The 14,798-nt window shown below is 39.7% G+C and overlaps 1 protein-coding gene across 1 annotated transcript in view; it reads left to right on the top strand.

The window, feature by feature from the left end:
* Nucleotides 1-7,949, top strand: part of npas2 (neuronal PAS domain protein 2) — a 30,018-nt gene extending 22,069 nt beyond the window's left edge. The window contains exons 16-21 of the mRNA XM_083773352.1: nucleotides 618-821; nucleotides 1,357-1,575; nucleotides 2,727-2,917; nucleotides 5,261-5,347; nucleotides 6,133-6,343; nucleotides 6,777-7,949. Coding sequence (XP_083629478.1) covers nucleotides 618-821; nucleotides 1,357-1,575; nucleotides 2,727-2,917; nucleotides 5,261-5,347; nucleotides 6,133-6,343; nucleotides 6,777-6,977 — 1,113 coding nt within the window. The 3' untranslated portion in view covers nucleotides 6,978-7,949. The remainder of the gene's footprint in view (nucleotides 1-617; nucleotides 822-1,356; nucleotides 1,576-2,726; nucleotides 2,918-5,260; nucleotides 5,348-6,132; nucleotides 6,344-6,776) is intronic.
* Nucleotides 7,950-14,798: the final 6,849 nt, after the last annotated feature.

Below are 14,798 nucleotides of genomic sequence, written 5' to 3' on the forward strand. Positions count from 1 at the left end.
ATATGTCTTTGCTGCCCCCCCCCCCCCCCCCCCTTCCCGTCCCGACGAGAGTGCTTCCTTTTCTCATGCAAATTGGCTAACTTTTGCTGTTTGTGAGGACGCACATGCGGGTGCTCGTTGTTACGCGGCGGAGTCGCGGAGAAAATTGTTATTATGAGGGTCGGCTTGGCACTTTTTGGCACATTTTGTTGCCCCCCCCCAGCCTGGATGTGGAATTGCATCGTTTACCCGTTTTTTTCCCCTCCATTTTAAGACACACAAAAGCTCATTTATCCTGGCATTTATCTGGTAACAGATCACAAATAAATCTATTATTTTGGGGGGAAATAATATTCTTAATATTGGAAACGTTTCTGAGAGGCCTAATCTGTTGTCCTCTCACTCTCAGGTTAACAAATGTTGTGCTACTTGAAGCTTAAAATCTAATTCCCTGCCACTTTTGTAACTTATCCAAAGACACCTTTAGCTGAAGTGCGCCAGAACCTTTATTGGTCAATGTTTACACTCTCACAGTTCAGTTAAACTTAACACTGAGGAATGTGCTGTGACCCTGGTAAGGTACATTTACAGTACGTCCGTCTTATCCTATGCTGATTGTGGGTTTTATGTGCTCCCAGCAGCAGGAACAGCAGCAGCAACAACAACAACAACAAGAAGAACCGCAACAGTCCATGTTTGACCTTCAACAGCCTCAACTCGATGTGATGAGTCAGTTGAAGGAGCAGCTGGAGGAGAGGACGCGGATGCTACAAAATGACATACAGACACAGCAGCAGGAGCTGCATGATATCAAGGAGAAGCTACAGCTTGCTAATCTCCAGGTAACACTCCTGAAGATATGACTGCAATTAAGTCCACCCGTCTGGAGCCTGAAGATGGCCTTCCTAAATGGGGAGATAGAAAAAGAATGTTGAACTTTAAAGGTGTACAAATATTATATTTATATTTCCTAATAATAATAATAATATTCCTAATATTTCCTAAGAAGTATATCGATAAAAAAACAACCACAGTATAAGTATTTAATCAAAAATAATTGTGTGGGCTTAAAGGGTACATGTGTGCCTTATGTATCATTCACTTGATATCCAATGTACTGGCAAATATTATAAAATATTATAAAATAATAATAATACGATTTTGGTGGTGGGCTGAATTGGGTCAGTTCGGCCTATACTACATATGTACAACTACGCAGTTAGTACCTACACGTACAATATGGCTTCAAAGTATCAACAACATTACATTGCACCAGATTATAGATACAAAGCGAATCATTAATCATTATTTTTAGTCCCATCTTGTAGATGTTTCAGTTTAACCTCCGCTCTCTGTCTCTCTTTGGGTGAACATTAGATGCTGTTACAGCAGCCTATTCACAATGACTTCAGCCAAGCCCAACAACCCCAACGGCCCCAACAGCCCCAGCAGCAGGGTCCAGGAAGGCCCACTCAGCAGAGCCAGTCTGGAGTAATCAGGCAGGTCTCTGGCCACCCAAAACAGCAGGCCTGTGGTGGCCACAGTTCATCCCCCCATGCTCTGGTCAGAGAGCAGCACAGCTCACCCGCTCCTCAGGTACCACCGCACTGCATGGCGGAGAGTTCTTTTCAGGGGATCCCACTCATTTTTTTTTTTTTTTTTTTTTTTTTTTTTTACGATATTTTTTTGCGGCTTACGCCTTTTATTGATTTTTGAAGGGACAGACAGTAGGCTGACAGGAAACGGGAGAGAGATGGGGGGATGACATGCAGTAAAGGCCGTGTCGGGTCCGGGAGTCGAACCCGCGGCACACTGCGACTGGATTACCAGTCCGGTGCCCAGACCGTTACGCTACGGCCTGGGCCCCACTCATTTGTTTTTAAGTGACCTTTCTGGTTACATTAAAAGGTCAAAGTAAAATGATTCAAAAGACAGTGCTTTCAGCCCAAATATGTTCAGTCGTATATCATTTTTCTTTCGTTTCAGTAGTTGTTAGCAACGCCTTTTGTACCTCTGTTTAAAGGTAAAGCTTATTTTTTAGTTTTGTTGTGATAATCCTCTCTACTATAGAGTGTACTGACCATATAAGGAGTTCCTCCCTGTCCCCAGTTAACCCCTGGGGGTCAAAAAACCTTAGGTTTCGTTTTTGGCTCTCTATCCTGATTGGATGAAAGGCTTTGTCTCCTAGCCAAAAACGAAACCTAAGGTTTTTTGAGTGAATTCACTGAATATACCTTTAAATACTGCCATTTAATGGTATTTATTAAATTGGATAAATTAGCTTACCTTTCCGGTACATTGCTGGTGCCTACGTTAGGTGCTAATGCCTTAGAATAATACATACATTTAAACCTGTTTAGAGAAGTTGTAAAAAAAAAATATATATATGTGGAATGGCTATAACTTTTGTCAGGTCACATGACCAGATAGGAACCGTGCCAAGAAAGATGTATTTCTAGTTTTCATTTATGGACATGATACAAAGTCACCCCGATATGACAGATAATGCTAACCCATTTTGAGCGGGAACCCCTTTTGGTGTTAGCATTATGTTATGCTTTAGCTATTGAAAAATAGCAGATCTACAAGCTCAGAGTGGCACGCTACGAGCTTGTAGGTCTGCTATTTTTGACTGACATAGAAACAGAGCTTTTTCAGAAAACTGTCAGGATGTAGAAGACATTTTTAGAATCTGATCTCAGGTCAGAATGACCCGGGTCTGCTTATGTTCTTGTCTTTTCCTGCAGCAGCTCCAGCAGAGGCTGGTCCGCAGTGGGCAGATCCAGTCGGTCAGTCTGCCGCTGCAGACTCACACCAGTCTGACCGTGCCCGCCTTCTACAGCAACCCCATGATGTTCTCTCAGACCAACGGCAGGCCTCTGCAGGACGCAAACCAAAGACACATAGAGAACGACTTCAACCCGGACGGACAACTACGGTGAGAGTCCAGAGGAAGCATCGGTTTCTTAATTTGCTGGAAAAGTCATTTAAATTAAATGGCAGTGCTTATCAAACCGTTTTAATAATAATTAAGGACCCTCGTAACTCCCCCCCCAAAAGGTTTTATTTCGATTGCAGGATGGATAAAGCATAACATAAGCCGGGTGTTTAACTGGAAATAAACAGCAACTTGTGATGCAAAATAAACCAAAAATAGCTCAAAACAAACTGAAAAACAAATAAATGCGCTATTGAAAAACTGTGTGGCTTCCCTGTGGCGTTTCCCTCTGCTGTGTGCCTGTGACACGTATACCCACAAATAGGCTGTTCCCGAGATTGGCTGAACCCATGTCATTCAGTCAATAATCTCATAATCTCACAATATCACAGCACCTTCACGATATTGTGGTATTTCTTTTTTTCTAGTATTAGTTTGTAATTTGCACACAAAGATATAGGTTTACAATAAAAAATATATTACAGCCGTGTTCTGTTTCAACTGCAGAAAGATACTGTTACAGTAGTGTATAGTCTTCTTTTCGCCACATCATCATCATCATCTGCTTCCATCTCACCCTGTCCTCTGCCTCCTCTTCTCAGACACCAACTAAATTCATGTCCTCTTTCACTACGTCCATAAATCTTCTGGTCTTCCTCTAGGCCTCCTGCCTGGCAATTCCAACCTCAACATCCTTCTACCAATATTATCTCTATCCCTCCTCTGTACGTGTCCAAACCATCTCAGTCTATAGCCTCTCTGGCTTTATCTCCAAAACATCTGACATAATTATCTGACAAAAATGTTTTCTGTAATGTGAGCCTGTTAAGTGAGAGCATGTTGATGTTGAACAGAAGAGGCTCCAGAATGGAACTCTGCTTTTGATTTTTGTCAGCTCAGATGAGTAATTACCATAGGCACAAAGTATTCCCTGTCCTGTTAAGTATGATTCAAACCAATTTAGTACTGTGCCAGAAGGTCCCTCCCAATTTTCCAATCGGTCTGTGGTTGACTGTGTCCAGGGCCGGATTTAGAGTAGTAGGGGGCGGGGCCCCCGGGCTAGACAAAACTTCAGGGCCCCCCTCGGCCGCGCTGTGTTCAATTTGGCCGAAAGAAAATCAGATCAGGGATATTTTGGTTTAATTTTGGGGTACCCATCCCCCCAAAAGAGAGAGAGAGAGAGAGACAGTTACAGAGACAGTAGCCTGACCTAAGCAGAGACATTTCTGGTCTAGAGGGGCGGGTCGCGCCTCAGAAATGCGCGCACCCTGATTGGATCTCATCGATCTGTCCGTCACCCCCGGCCCCTCCTCTCCCCCCTAGTGCAGCGCTACGTCACATCATTTAGAGTGACGCCCACCCGGAAGGGTTGACTCCCACTTTTAGACTGGTTCAGCCCACGGCTTTTTCCAGGCTTTCATCTTTCGCGCAGACGAAATGAAAGCCTGGGTATCGAGGCTACAGAGACAGACAGACAGACAGACAGACAGACAGACAGACAGACAGACAGACAGACAGACAGACAGACATCCGGTCGAGACAACACACACACACACACACTATTATGTCAACATAACATCCGGTCGTGGTGTTTTGGCCCTTCAAAATAAGGGTTGAACGGTGGAAAATCCTGGAAATATAATAACAATTCTTTAATTAATCGGGTTAAATAAATAAACAGCAATGATTTTCGTTCAGGCATTAAGACGTTACATGACGTCCACAAGATGGTCACTGATTTTCCAGTGATCAGGAGGTGCACGCACATCCAAGAAAATTGAACGGGTGCTCGAACAAAAGTGATGAACTGGAAATGGAAGTCTGCACACTGTTTTGAAAGCTCCCAAAATAAAGTATTACCAAATAGCGGTAAAAACAACAAAACAACAAGATTTTCCAGTCTGGCTAATAGCACAATTCTGTTTGACGTAAATGGAGCACAACTTTAATTAGTGTATCATGGTAACTAGATTACCGGTAGATATTATTTTATTTCAAGATAATGCATGTTGACAAGATCTGAGATACCATTGTGTGCAGAATGTGCACCCATAGTTTAATTGTACTCTCTTTAAAAAAATAAAAAATAAACACAGAGGAACTCATGTCCTCAGCCAATGGCATAAGCATGCGTCTCCCATGATTTATCATCAGTGAGCTTAAAAAAATTATAATGATAATGATGTAACTTGCAGATTTTCAGTGTAATTTCCCCATGGAGTTAAAGGGAAATAATGGCATGAATAGTAAACTAACAACCCAGTGATATAATAGATTGCATGTCAAGATTTTATGGCATCAAGTAAGGCTTCTAGCTCTTAAAAAAAGGTTTCTCTCCTGCAGCATGCTTCTCAATCAGCCGACGCTGATTTCCAATAGCAGTGTAAGCTCCCAGCCTTCTCAATGCAACACAGGCATCCAACAACCAAAGTGAGTGTGATGGCCGGGCTAGATGTATCCTCCACACAAATTCATTTTGAACCACCATTTACCTCAGATCCAATATTTGCATTAATTGCTGTGTAACATGGATTTTTTTTTTTTTTTCACTTTAACATACAGTTAGTTGTGTGTAACTTCTGATACCAGTGGTTTTCAAACAGCTTATGCCCACAGCACAACAATGGGCTAGTCACAATCTCAAGGCACACCTGTATTCATAGCGAAAATAGCAGATCGAAAAGCTTGTAGATTGGATATTTAAAAAACAAATCTGTGCAAAGAGAAGAAAATAGAATAGAATTTGTAATGTCTAAAATAGAGACACCAGGATGACAGTGAGGAAAACATTTATTGTAGGATACAGTACAGAATTTGCCTCTACTGGTGAAAGAGACCCTGATATAGACCCATAAGTACTGATATAGTGAATACAAAAACTATTCATGACTTTTTGTTTAGTTGAAATTAGTCGCAAAAGAATAATGTGTGGTATTTTCTCACAAAATACCAAAGCACACGTGGACTCACGACACACCAGTGTGCCTTAATTGGCACGCCGTTTGGGAACCACTGTGACATATGTATACTGAATGCACATCTGGAGGCTCTAAATTAGCCCATTTTGGGCGGGAACCCCTTGCTATTGAAAAACCGTGAAAATATTTATTTCAGAAAAGGGATTTAGAAGATTCTTTTAAATTTTGAGGTCAGGCCTAAATGAGTTAGGAAATGGCGTGTACCTGACATGTTGGTTGTGCCCTCCCTCTGCACAGGTATACGCTGGAGCAGCAGATGATGGCGCCTTCGTTCTCCATGCAGCAGGTCAACTGCAACGCCGTCCTCGTCCCGTCTCCCGTCTTCACGTCCCCCATCATGATCCCACACAACAGCTTCATCACACACCAGGCCCAGCCGGGCTACCACACACAGGCCCAAGCCTCGCAGCAATCGCTACATATGCAGCAGCCCCATCAGTTCTTTCAGGTAAAAATTAAACAACAACGATAAAATAAGACAAGGAGAGAACTAGAATCACACAAACATAGTGTGTGTGTGTGTGTGTGTGTGTGTGTGTGTGTGTGTGTGTGTGTGTGTGTGTGATTAAGGGGGTCCCGGGACTATAAAATATCTATTTGGGACATAAATTGATCTCAGCCGGGACGGTTTCGGGACTAGAGGGGTTTTTGCACTAAAAATGTACATATCGTGCAGACCTACGAGCAGCATAAGACTAGCAGCGTTGCATAAATGTTGCACTTCAGCCACAAACTATTACTGCAAACTATTACGTTCTGTAGCTGGACATCCATGTCCAGCTACAGAACAAAGACAGTAGGCCAACTGAGGATGGTCTTTTTATGCAACTGTCACAGTATATCTCATATGTCACTCATATACTCTGCTTTTAATGCCATAGATGCAGACTCAAGGACTCCTACACAGTGGATCTACTCAAGCATTCTTGCATGCGACTGCAGTTCCACAACAAAGTACTGTGGAGTATATCCAGCAGCAGCCACAAGCACAGCAACAGCCACAACAGCAACAACGGCAACACCACCATTCCCAAAATCAGACTGGCAGCCTTTCAGACTTCAGAAATATGCTCACTCGGTAGCCCTTTGAACTCAATGAGCTCCGAGATATCATTCGAAATGGTTGCCGTTTGGGTGAAATAGCGCCACAGCATTGAAAGAGACAAGTCTTGGCGTCAAGCTCTGTTCTGCGCGGGAAGCCAGAGCTTATTTCTACTGCAAGATTGCTTGTAGTGACCTTACATTTGAAAAACAAGTCACCTTTCACATGAAGCTGTTTCTACACCAATTCCAAAAGATCCACAAGCTGAGGTTAGTTTGAAATCGTGTAATGGAAGTGCTGGGCCTTCAATCACAATTGATTATCAATCAATGACATGGCTGGAACAAGAGGATTATCAGAATGCGTAAGAAAACACTTCTTTCACATGTTTTCATGCTGAGGATTTTGTTCCCTCAATTGTCTCTAGCTGTATGTTTATTCCATCCTCTGTTGTCCTGAAGTACCTCCATTAAGATAAATGGCGATTACATTCCCAAAATAAAGGGTGGTTTAATTTGTATAGCCTTCTGTGGCAAACATCAACGCATCGTCCCAGACTTTAGGTCCCCTTACTAAAATCAAAATAAGGTTCATTTGTAAAGCAAGGGAATGTTGTACCTTTTTGCCCCATTTACACTGGCAGCCAAAACGTAAAAACGGACCTGAGATACAAATATAGTTGGGCCCGTTCCTTCAATCTACACCAAGGGCTCTACTTTCGTCTATGCTAAACCCCTTATCCCTAAACTACTTTGCCTTTTTTTTTACTAATTTGAAAAACATTTTTGAATAGTTATAAAATAGACAATCTACAAGCTATAGTAGATTACAATTTACAATTTACAATTTAGGCATTTAGCAGACGCTCTTAATCCAGAGCGACTTACATTTAGGCAAGAACAAAAGCATGGGAATACAATACAGATTGTATATCTAGTAGAAAATCTAGTAGAAAATCTAGTAGAAATCTAGTAGAAATCTAGTAGAAAATAGAGCCCCAAATCTCTTAGCCAAAAATAGCCGATCTAACCCTCGCAGTCCCACCCCCCGACGAGCGGCCTGGAAGAGAACTTCCCATGCATAGACGTTTCAGAAAGTATTTATTTAAAGACCTTTAAAGCCTCGGACAAAGCCAACTCGGCTGCTAACAAATCACGACTACAACTTTTGGGGAAAAAGAAAAGAATACACCTTTTTTGTTGTTTTTGAGAGTCTGCGATGCTATATAGGCATGCTAGGGTGGCTAAACAGCCGTTTGTATCTGTAATTAAACACATTTCAGAAGGATTTTATTGAAATGTGCTACACTGGGAAGCTTGGGCAACATTATACCTTCACCTATTAAACACAAAAATCTTGATTTTTAAAGCCTAAAGCCACATTTATACTTTGTCATACAATGGTGTTGCTGCTGTCAATAATTGATTTGGAACTGAATCAGTTAGTTTCGATAAGCGACACAGTGAAGTATGAATTAGGTTTAAATCTGGGATTGAAGGGGTGCCATGATTGTATCATGACAGAAAGGCACTAGAATGAAGCTTGTGTAGCCTACTGTTGTTGAGCGGTGAAGCAGAACCTTGAAGTGAGACATGGCTTACAAGTGGTAAAAATGTGCCTTTAACAACCATGGTAATAATTCGTTACATGGTGTGGTTTGCTGGTTTTGTCTGATTATGGCTTTAAAAATCCAGCTCAGGTCCTTTGAAATGGTTATATTTTCAAGTCATCGTTTATTATTTTCCACATACATTTTGAAAAATAAAATACAATTTAGATTTGTATTGGATATATTTGTCACTTTTGGCAACTTTTCCATTTTCAGTCGGCAATTCTTTTAAGACAGACAGCATTTTTGTTATAATGGTTTCTTTAATGTTTCTCTGTTTCATCAAACACTTTAGAAAACGGTTTAATGTGGTTTATTTATTAATATATTTTAAAATATGGGTTGTTGAAAAATAATTATATGGACAAATTAGTTTTATATGTTATATTTATGCATCGAGGCATTAAAGATAAACACTGTAGTCTTAATGCCTTAAAACCTTTTAAAACTTTGTTCATGGTAGAATGCTTTGAACAGGAGAAAAACATGCACAAATGGTTGCCTTTTCCTGGGGAGATGTGTGTAATGGAATGATGTTCTCATGGTGCCCTGCAAATTGTTTTCTTTCTTATTTATTTTCTATTTTTATAGACAACCCATTCTGTGGTTTTCCCCACTCTGAGGTCATGCAATTATGCTGATCAAAATCTAACTATAGAGTTGCAGCAAGCTGTGGGATCAGCCCATGGTTACATATTGAAAATCTTGTTTCATACAAAAAGTTAAGTACTCTCATGGCAAATATCAACAATCAACTTAACTGCAGAGCACATAATTTATTATAACAAAAAAAGAAACTCAACCCCAAAGCAGGAAACGCAGAAAGAGCTGAGGTTGGCAAATCGTACTTCTCAAACAATCCAACTCAGAAAATGGTACATTGTGTCTTGCCATGAACTTGACATTAAAGGAACACTCCACTGTCAAATTTGTTATGTCTTTGCATGTTATAAATACATGGACAAAGGTTTAGCCTGAAATGAAAAAGTGGAGTATTCCTTTAACAATCAAAAGTACCAGTTTATAGCTCAACATACCCTACAATAATCAACACTGTGTCACTATTTGTTTTACACAGTGTCAAGTAAATGTAATGCTGCCACGATGAAGTCATAATTGAAAGAAGAAAACATTGTAATCAAATATAAATTATGTCATACCACTACATTTCCTCAGGTTGTTTATAAAAGGAAAAAGCAGACTAATGGCTTATTCTTTTCATTATGTTCTGGATACATTTTAGGCTGTCTGTACTCTTTGCCAAGATCCTTTTAAGCAAGAGACCTCTGCTATGGCTATGGAATTATTTAGCTATGTGCAACCATTTAGCAGACAGCATAACCAGACTCCTAACTTCACAACAGTCATTTCCGAGTTGATTATAATGTTTTGCAGGCTGAATTATATATTTATTTGCTACTTGCGCTATTGTCTCCTGAATGTATTTATTTGTGTGTGTGTGTGTGTGTGTGTGTGTGTGTGTGTGTGTGTGTGTGTGTGTGTGTGTGTGTGTGTGTGTGTGTGTGTGTGTATATATGATATATATTTGATATATATTTGATATATATATATATCAAATATGTTTTTTTTTTTTAGTTGTTTTTTCTTTATAGATTACCGGCATGTGTTTTTCAGAAAAGTGATAGTTTCTTTTCCTGGCTGCATTTAAAGGGTCTGGTAATTAAATAGTTATTAAATAGTAGTAGTAATATCAATCAGAATCAGATGTATTTGTTACATCACAGGCTTAAAGGTATCAATCAGTTTTTTCCCCCCTCTCCATCATTTCATTGTTTGCATTGTTTGCTAGGAACAAAAGAAAAATGCTTTCCCTCAAAGCGAGGGAAAGCTATGAGAAAAATCTATAAAAGATATTTACATACACATAGCATAATAAGCAGCAGGAATGTACATGATGTTAGACATGAGGTGCAAAAGGTAGCAGCACAACAGTAGGTCCACATAATAAGAAATTGCTGAGAAAATCCTTTAACAAAATGTTGTGAAGTTTGGAGTGGAGTTTGACAGTCTTTTTGGTAGTTGCATGGTAGGGGTTAATGCATGGGCTGTATTTTGCGTGTCTTAAGTACCAGGTCTTATTCCCTAACTTGAGTAAACTAAAGACCTGGAGGCGTGATCAATGCCATTTGGCTATTCTGAGTGGCCAAAGAGCATTGATCACGCCTCCAGGTCTTTAGTTTACTCAAGTTAGGGAATAAGACCTGGTACTTAAGACACGCAAAATACAGCCCGTGTCTTGTCACCTGACTTCAGGAATTACACACTAGATTATAATACACTTTATAAATATCACAACAATCAAACAAACCACTTACAGCAGTATTTATGTGATTGCATATGCCAGAATCATGTATAATACAATGAATAATATGAACTCTAGCTTGTTCACTTGTTCCATGGTTTCCATAGTTGTGCAGGTCTCTTTTTTTCTCTCTATTTTTTTATTTTACAGAAGGTTTCACTGTGGAACATCTAATTATACTACCATTTCGAAATAGGATTCTTACTGGTCGATTTATGATGGTTCTTAATGTCTCAGCTACCTCAGCTTTAGACATTCATTTGCAAGTTGCACCAAGTTTGTCTCATGGCCCTGCCATGTACAGTAGACTAGTGCCATTCATATTGGCTAAAGAAAAGACACATGTAAAAAATACTTTAAGCATGTACGTTGAGTGCCGTTTTACACTTTACTATGTGCAATGTCAGTTTTAAAAAGACGAATGTTAATTTATACTTTTTAAATTATGTTTTCGAAGAGATGGACTCTGTATAGAGTTTATAAAAAGCCAATGTAAATTATATGGAAGAAAAATGTATTTTTTTATGAAAGTATCTTTAACATTGCTTCAACCATTAATATCAGCAGTATCTTCTGGGGTACTAATTGTATCCACTAAGGTCTATTAGGATATTGTTCAAATGGGTCTGCCTGGCCAAGAATGTTACGGGTGATCATGGTATGGAATTAGTAAAGAGGGGGCATCTGTAGTTTCCAGGCCCCATTTAATGCATTTTACAATAATATGAGATGTACATTATTTTATTTTTATAACACTGATGTGTTCATTTGATATTTGTGTAAAATGTGACCCTTCAGATTAACTGAATACTACAGAGACAAACGAAAACCAGTGTCAACCTTTTGACAAATGTATTGATGAATTATGGGGTGCTTCATGGATCTAATCTTCATGGATCCTGCGGTGAGGAATTTTGATCTCAGAAGGCTTGTCTCCTCCTGCAAGACAGTGTCCACATAATAATGATCACTGAATGGACAGTATACAGTACCAGACATACAAGTACGAAGCCTGCTGTTCGTGAACCTTCAGAGGGGACAGTCTGTTCACTGGCCACTCGTGTGGTGATCTGTCGCCATTTTGGAGCTTCGAAGTCAGTCAGTGCTCACAACCGTTTCATCAGCTGGAAACAGCTTATTTTACCTATAGTCATTTATTTGGAACTTTACATTTTTTATCACGAGGCAAATGCACAGTGGGAGGAAGTGGCTTCATATGGGATTGTTTCGAAACTGAAGGACAAATGTAGCAATGTTCTATAGCTGGTATACTTATTCAGGTGTCCCTTCAAAGAAGACTCGTGAACTTTAAGAGCACTATCACCAATAGTTATTTAGGTACAGTACATCGTTGCCAAGGTGCAGTAAAGCTGTTCTGGGAATTTGTGCAGGGTCTGTGTCATATATTATTGCAATGACATATCTGTCATGTTTCCTTGATTTCCGCAGTTCCTTTCCTCTTTAAAAGGGAATTTCCTCCTAAAATGTCCCAATATGTTTTCCCCTTTGTGTTGAGAGTTGAGATAATTAGCCCCGGCGAAAGTAAGATGTTAATAACCCATGGCATCATTAAATGCATAACTGTTGAAAGAACATGGTATAGAACGCATATTCCCATTTATTTGATATTAACAGATGCTAAAAGATAAATCTAAAATAGTAACGTTTTTTTTTTCTTCAAATCTTGATGAATTCTACTTGTAAAACATTTTAATAGTTTTCCCTTCATTGAAAAACCTGCAAAGCCCATAGCTGTATGCAAATACCCTATTAAATGATGAACAGCTGGCGAATCACTGTTAACAGCTTGTGTACTGATCATGGGTTAAGCCCTGAATTGGGAATGACTGAGCTTTAGATGACTCACCCCTTCCTCACTCAGTGATGTGACAGAGCAGTGGCGTGCACAAGGGGGTGCCCTTTTGGCAATGTGCTCTTTAAAAAAAATAATCTAAAGCTATATTTCTATGTCAGTGGTTCTTCGATTAAAAGAAAATAGCAGACCTACAAGCTCGTAGCGCGCCACTCGGTGGCACGCTATGAGCTTGTAGATCTGCTATTTTTCAATAGCTAAAGCATACCATAATGCTAACACCAAAATGGGTTACCGCCCCAAAATGGGTTTAGGCAACCAGCCGGTTCCATGCGCTGCACAAGGTGCCCTTTTTTCATTTGAGCACCTGCCCCTCTAAATGTCTGTGCACGCCACTGTGACAGAGCCATCAGAGAGACACTGATTAGATTTTTTGTCTGTGGTTATCTCGCTCTCCCAAGCAGTACACTGTAAAATCCTGTTAATTTCACTCAGAGTGTATAAAATGCTTCCATTTGTGCACTTTGAGTTAAATTAACACTCAGGACTTTATTGTGTAGTTGTCGCATGTTTTTTTTTTTATCTCAATTTGAAAGTTTTCATGTGTTTTGAAGGCATGTGATTTTAATCACATTTTAATCACTACTTTTATCTTGGAAAAAAGGCTGAGTAGTCATGTAATGTTTTGTATACAATTTCCCCAGGTTATGAACAAAACAGACAACAACCATTTCTGCAGTTGCAATGCAGGGAAAAAAAACCTTGAATATATTGTAAAATAGAATGTACAAACATTTAGAATATATAGTTGTATATTTTATATGTCAAATAGATTACGCATATGTTACATGATTAAAGTTAAAGTAATTTTGTAAGATTATGAAGTGTCTTATTAGGGGAAGTGATACTTTCTTCTGAGTTCAAGTTGATGTTGCACAGTCACTTGTATGGCTGGTCTTTTTTCTGTGCACAGTACCATCAAAATAAGCTTTAAAATTGTTTCAAAAGAAATTAATAAATATGTTTACATACTGACACCTTGTAGATTGTTATATTGAATAGTCAACCTCGATATTATGAAATATTTCCAAATAAAAATGTTCAAACATTTGCCATGAGAGAATTGCTTATCAAGTCAATATATTTTTTTCTCAGCTGTCACAAAAATTTTATAAACATGCTCTCTGATCCAACTTTTTGGGACGAACAAATAATTAGAAAGAAGGAAAAACAACAACAAAAGTGTTGTACCCTTCCCTTCCTGGTGCCCTCGTCGTTTGGAAAGGCGGCGGGACTGTGATGCTCTTTCGATGGACCATACATCGACAAACAGAGATCTACATTGATACAGAGGTCAACATAGGGGAATAAAACACACACATTTATGCATTTGATAGCTAATAGGTATTACATTTGATATGTAAATCCGACTGGACCCCTCCAGGCTGGCAGCTGTTATGTTACCTTCACTGACCTTGCTTATTATTGATCAGACCTATCAGGAGACCTGTGCATTCTATTCAAAGATGGTACTTATGTGCAGGTGCACATTGGAATTGAGAATGTGGAAAACGACAGCTGTAAATTATTGTTAGGCTAACTTTTTTTTTTATAGTCAATACCAGAAAAGTCTCTGGCTGTGGCATGAAGATGTTCTCAGAGGGTTTGATATGTTTCTCCAACAGTGGCCGTGGTGGTCCTGTGTGACAGCTCGCAGGTCACCGCCAGGTTCTGTCAAGGCCGTCTTGATCCTCAGCAGAGTGGGGCCGTTCTAGGTGTGCCTCGTTCTCCAGACTCGCTGCATTGGAGGCACAGCACATCTTTCCCCCAACGGAGTAGATACTATGATGGCAGGCTCAGAGGTGTAGTAGTAGCTATGGCATGGGGGAGTCTGCCAAGGATCCCTGTGAAAATGTGACACAGTTGTTTGTAATGCAGCTGGTATTCTATATCTGTAGACAAACATAATGTGAATGTGACTTGGCTAATTCAGTCTAGCGTTAGCCTTAAACATCTTTTTTTATTATTGCACAAGGCTGCATATTGAGGCATGCGAATAATGGGGGCTCTTATGCAATCCATGACATGTCTTTTCTTGATTTTCTTTTTCATAGGC

The sequence above is a fragment of the Protomyctophum parallelum genome (genome assembly GCF_964188405.1).
Source record: "Protomyctophum parallelum genome assembly, chromosome: 1".
Lineage (NCBI taxonomy): Eukaryota > Metazoa > Chordata > Actinopteri > Myctophiformes > Myctophidae > Protomyctophum > Protomyctophum parallelum.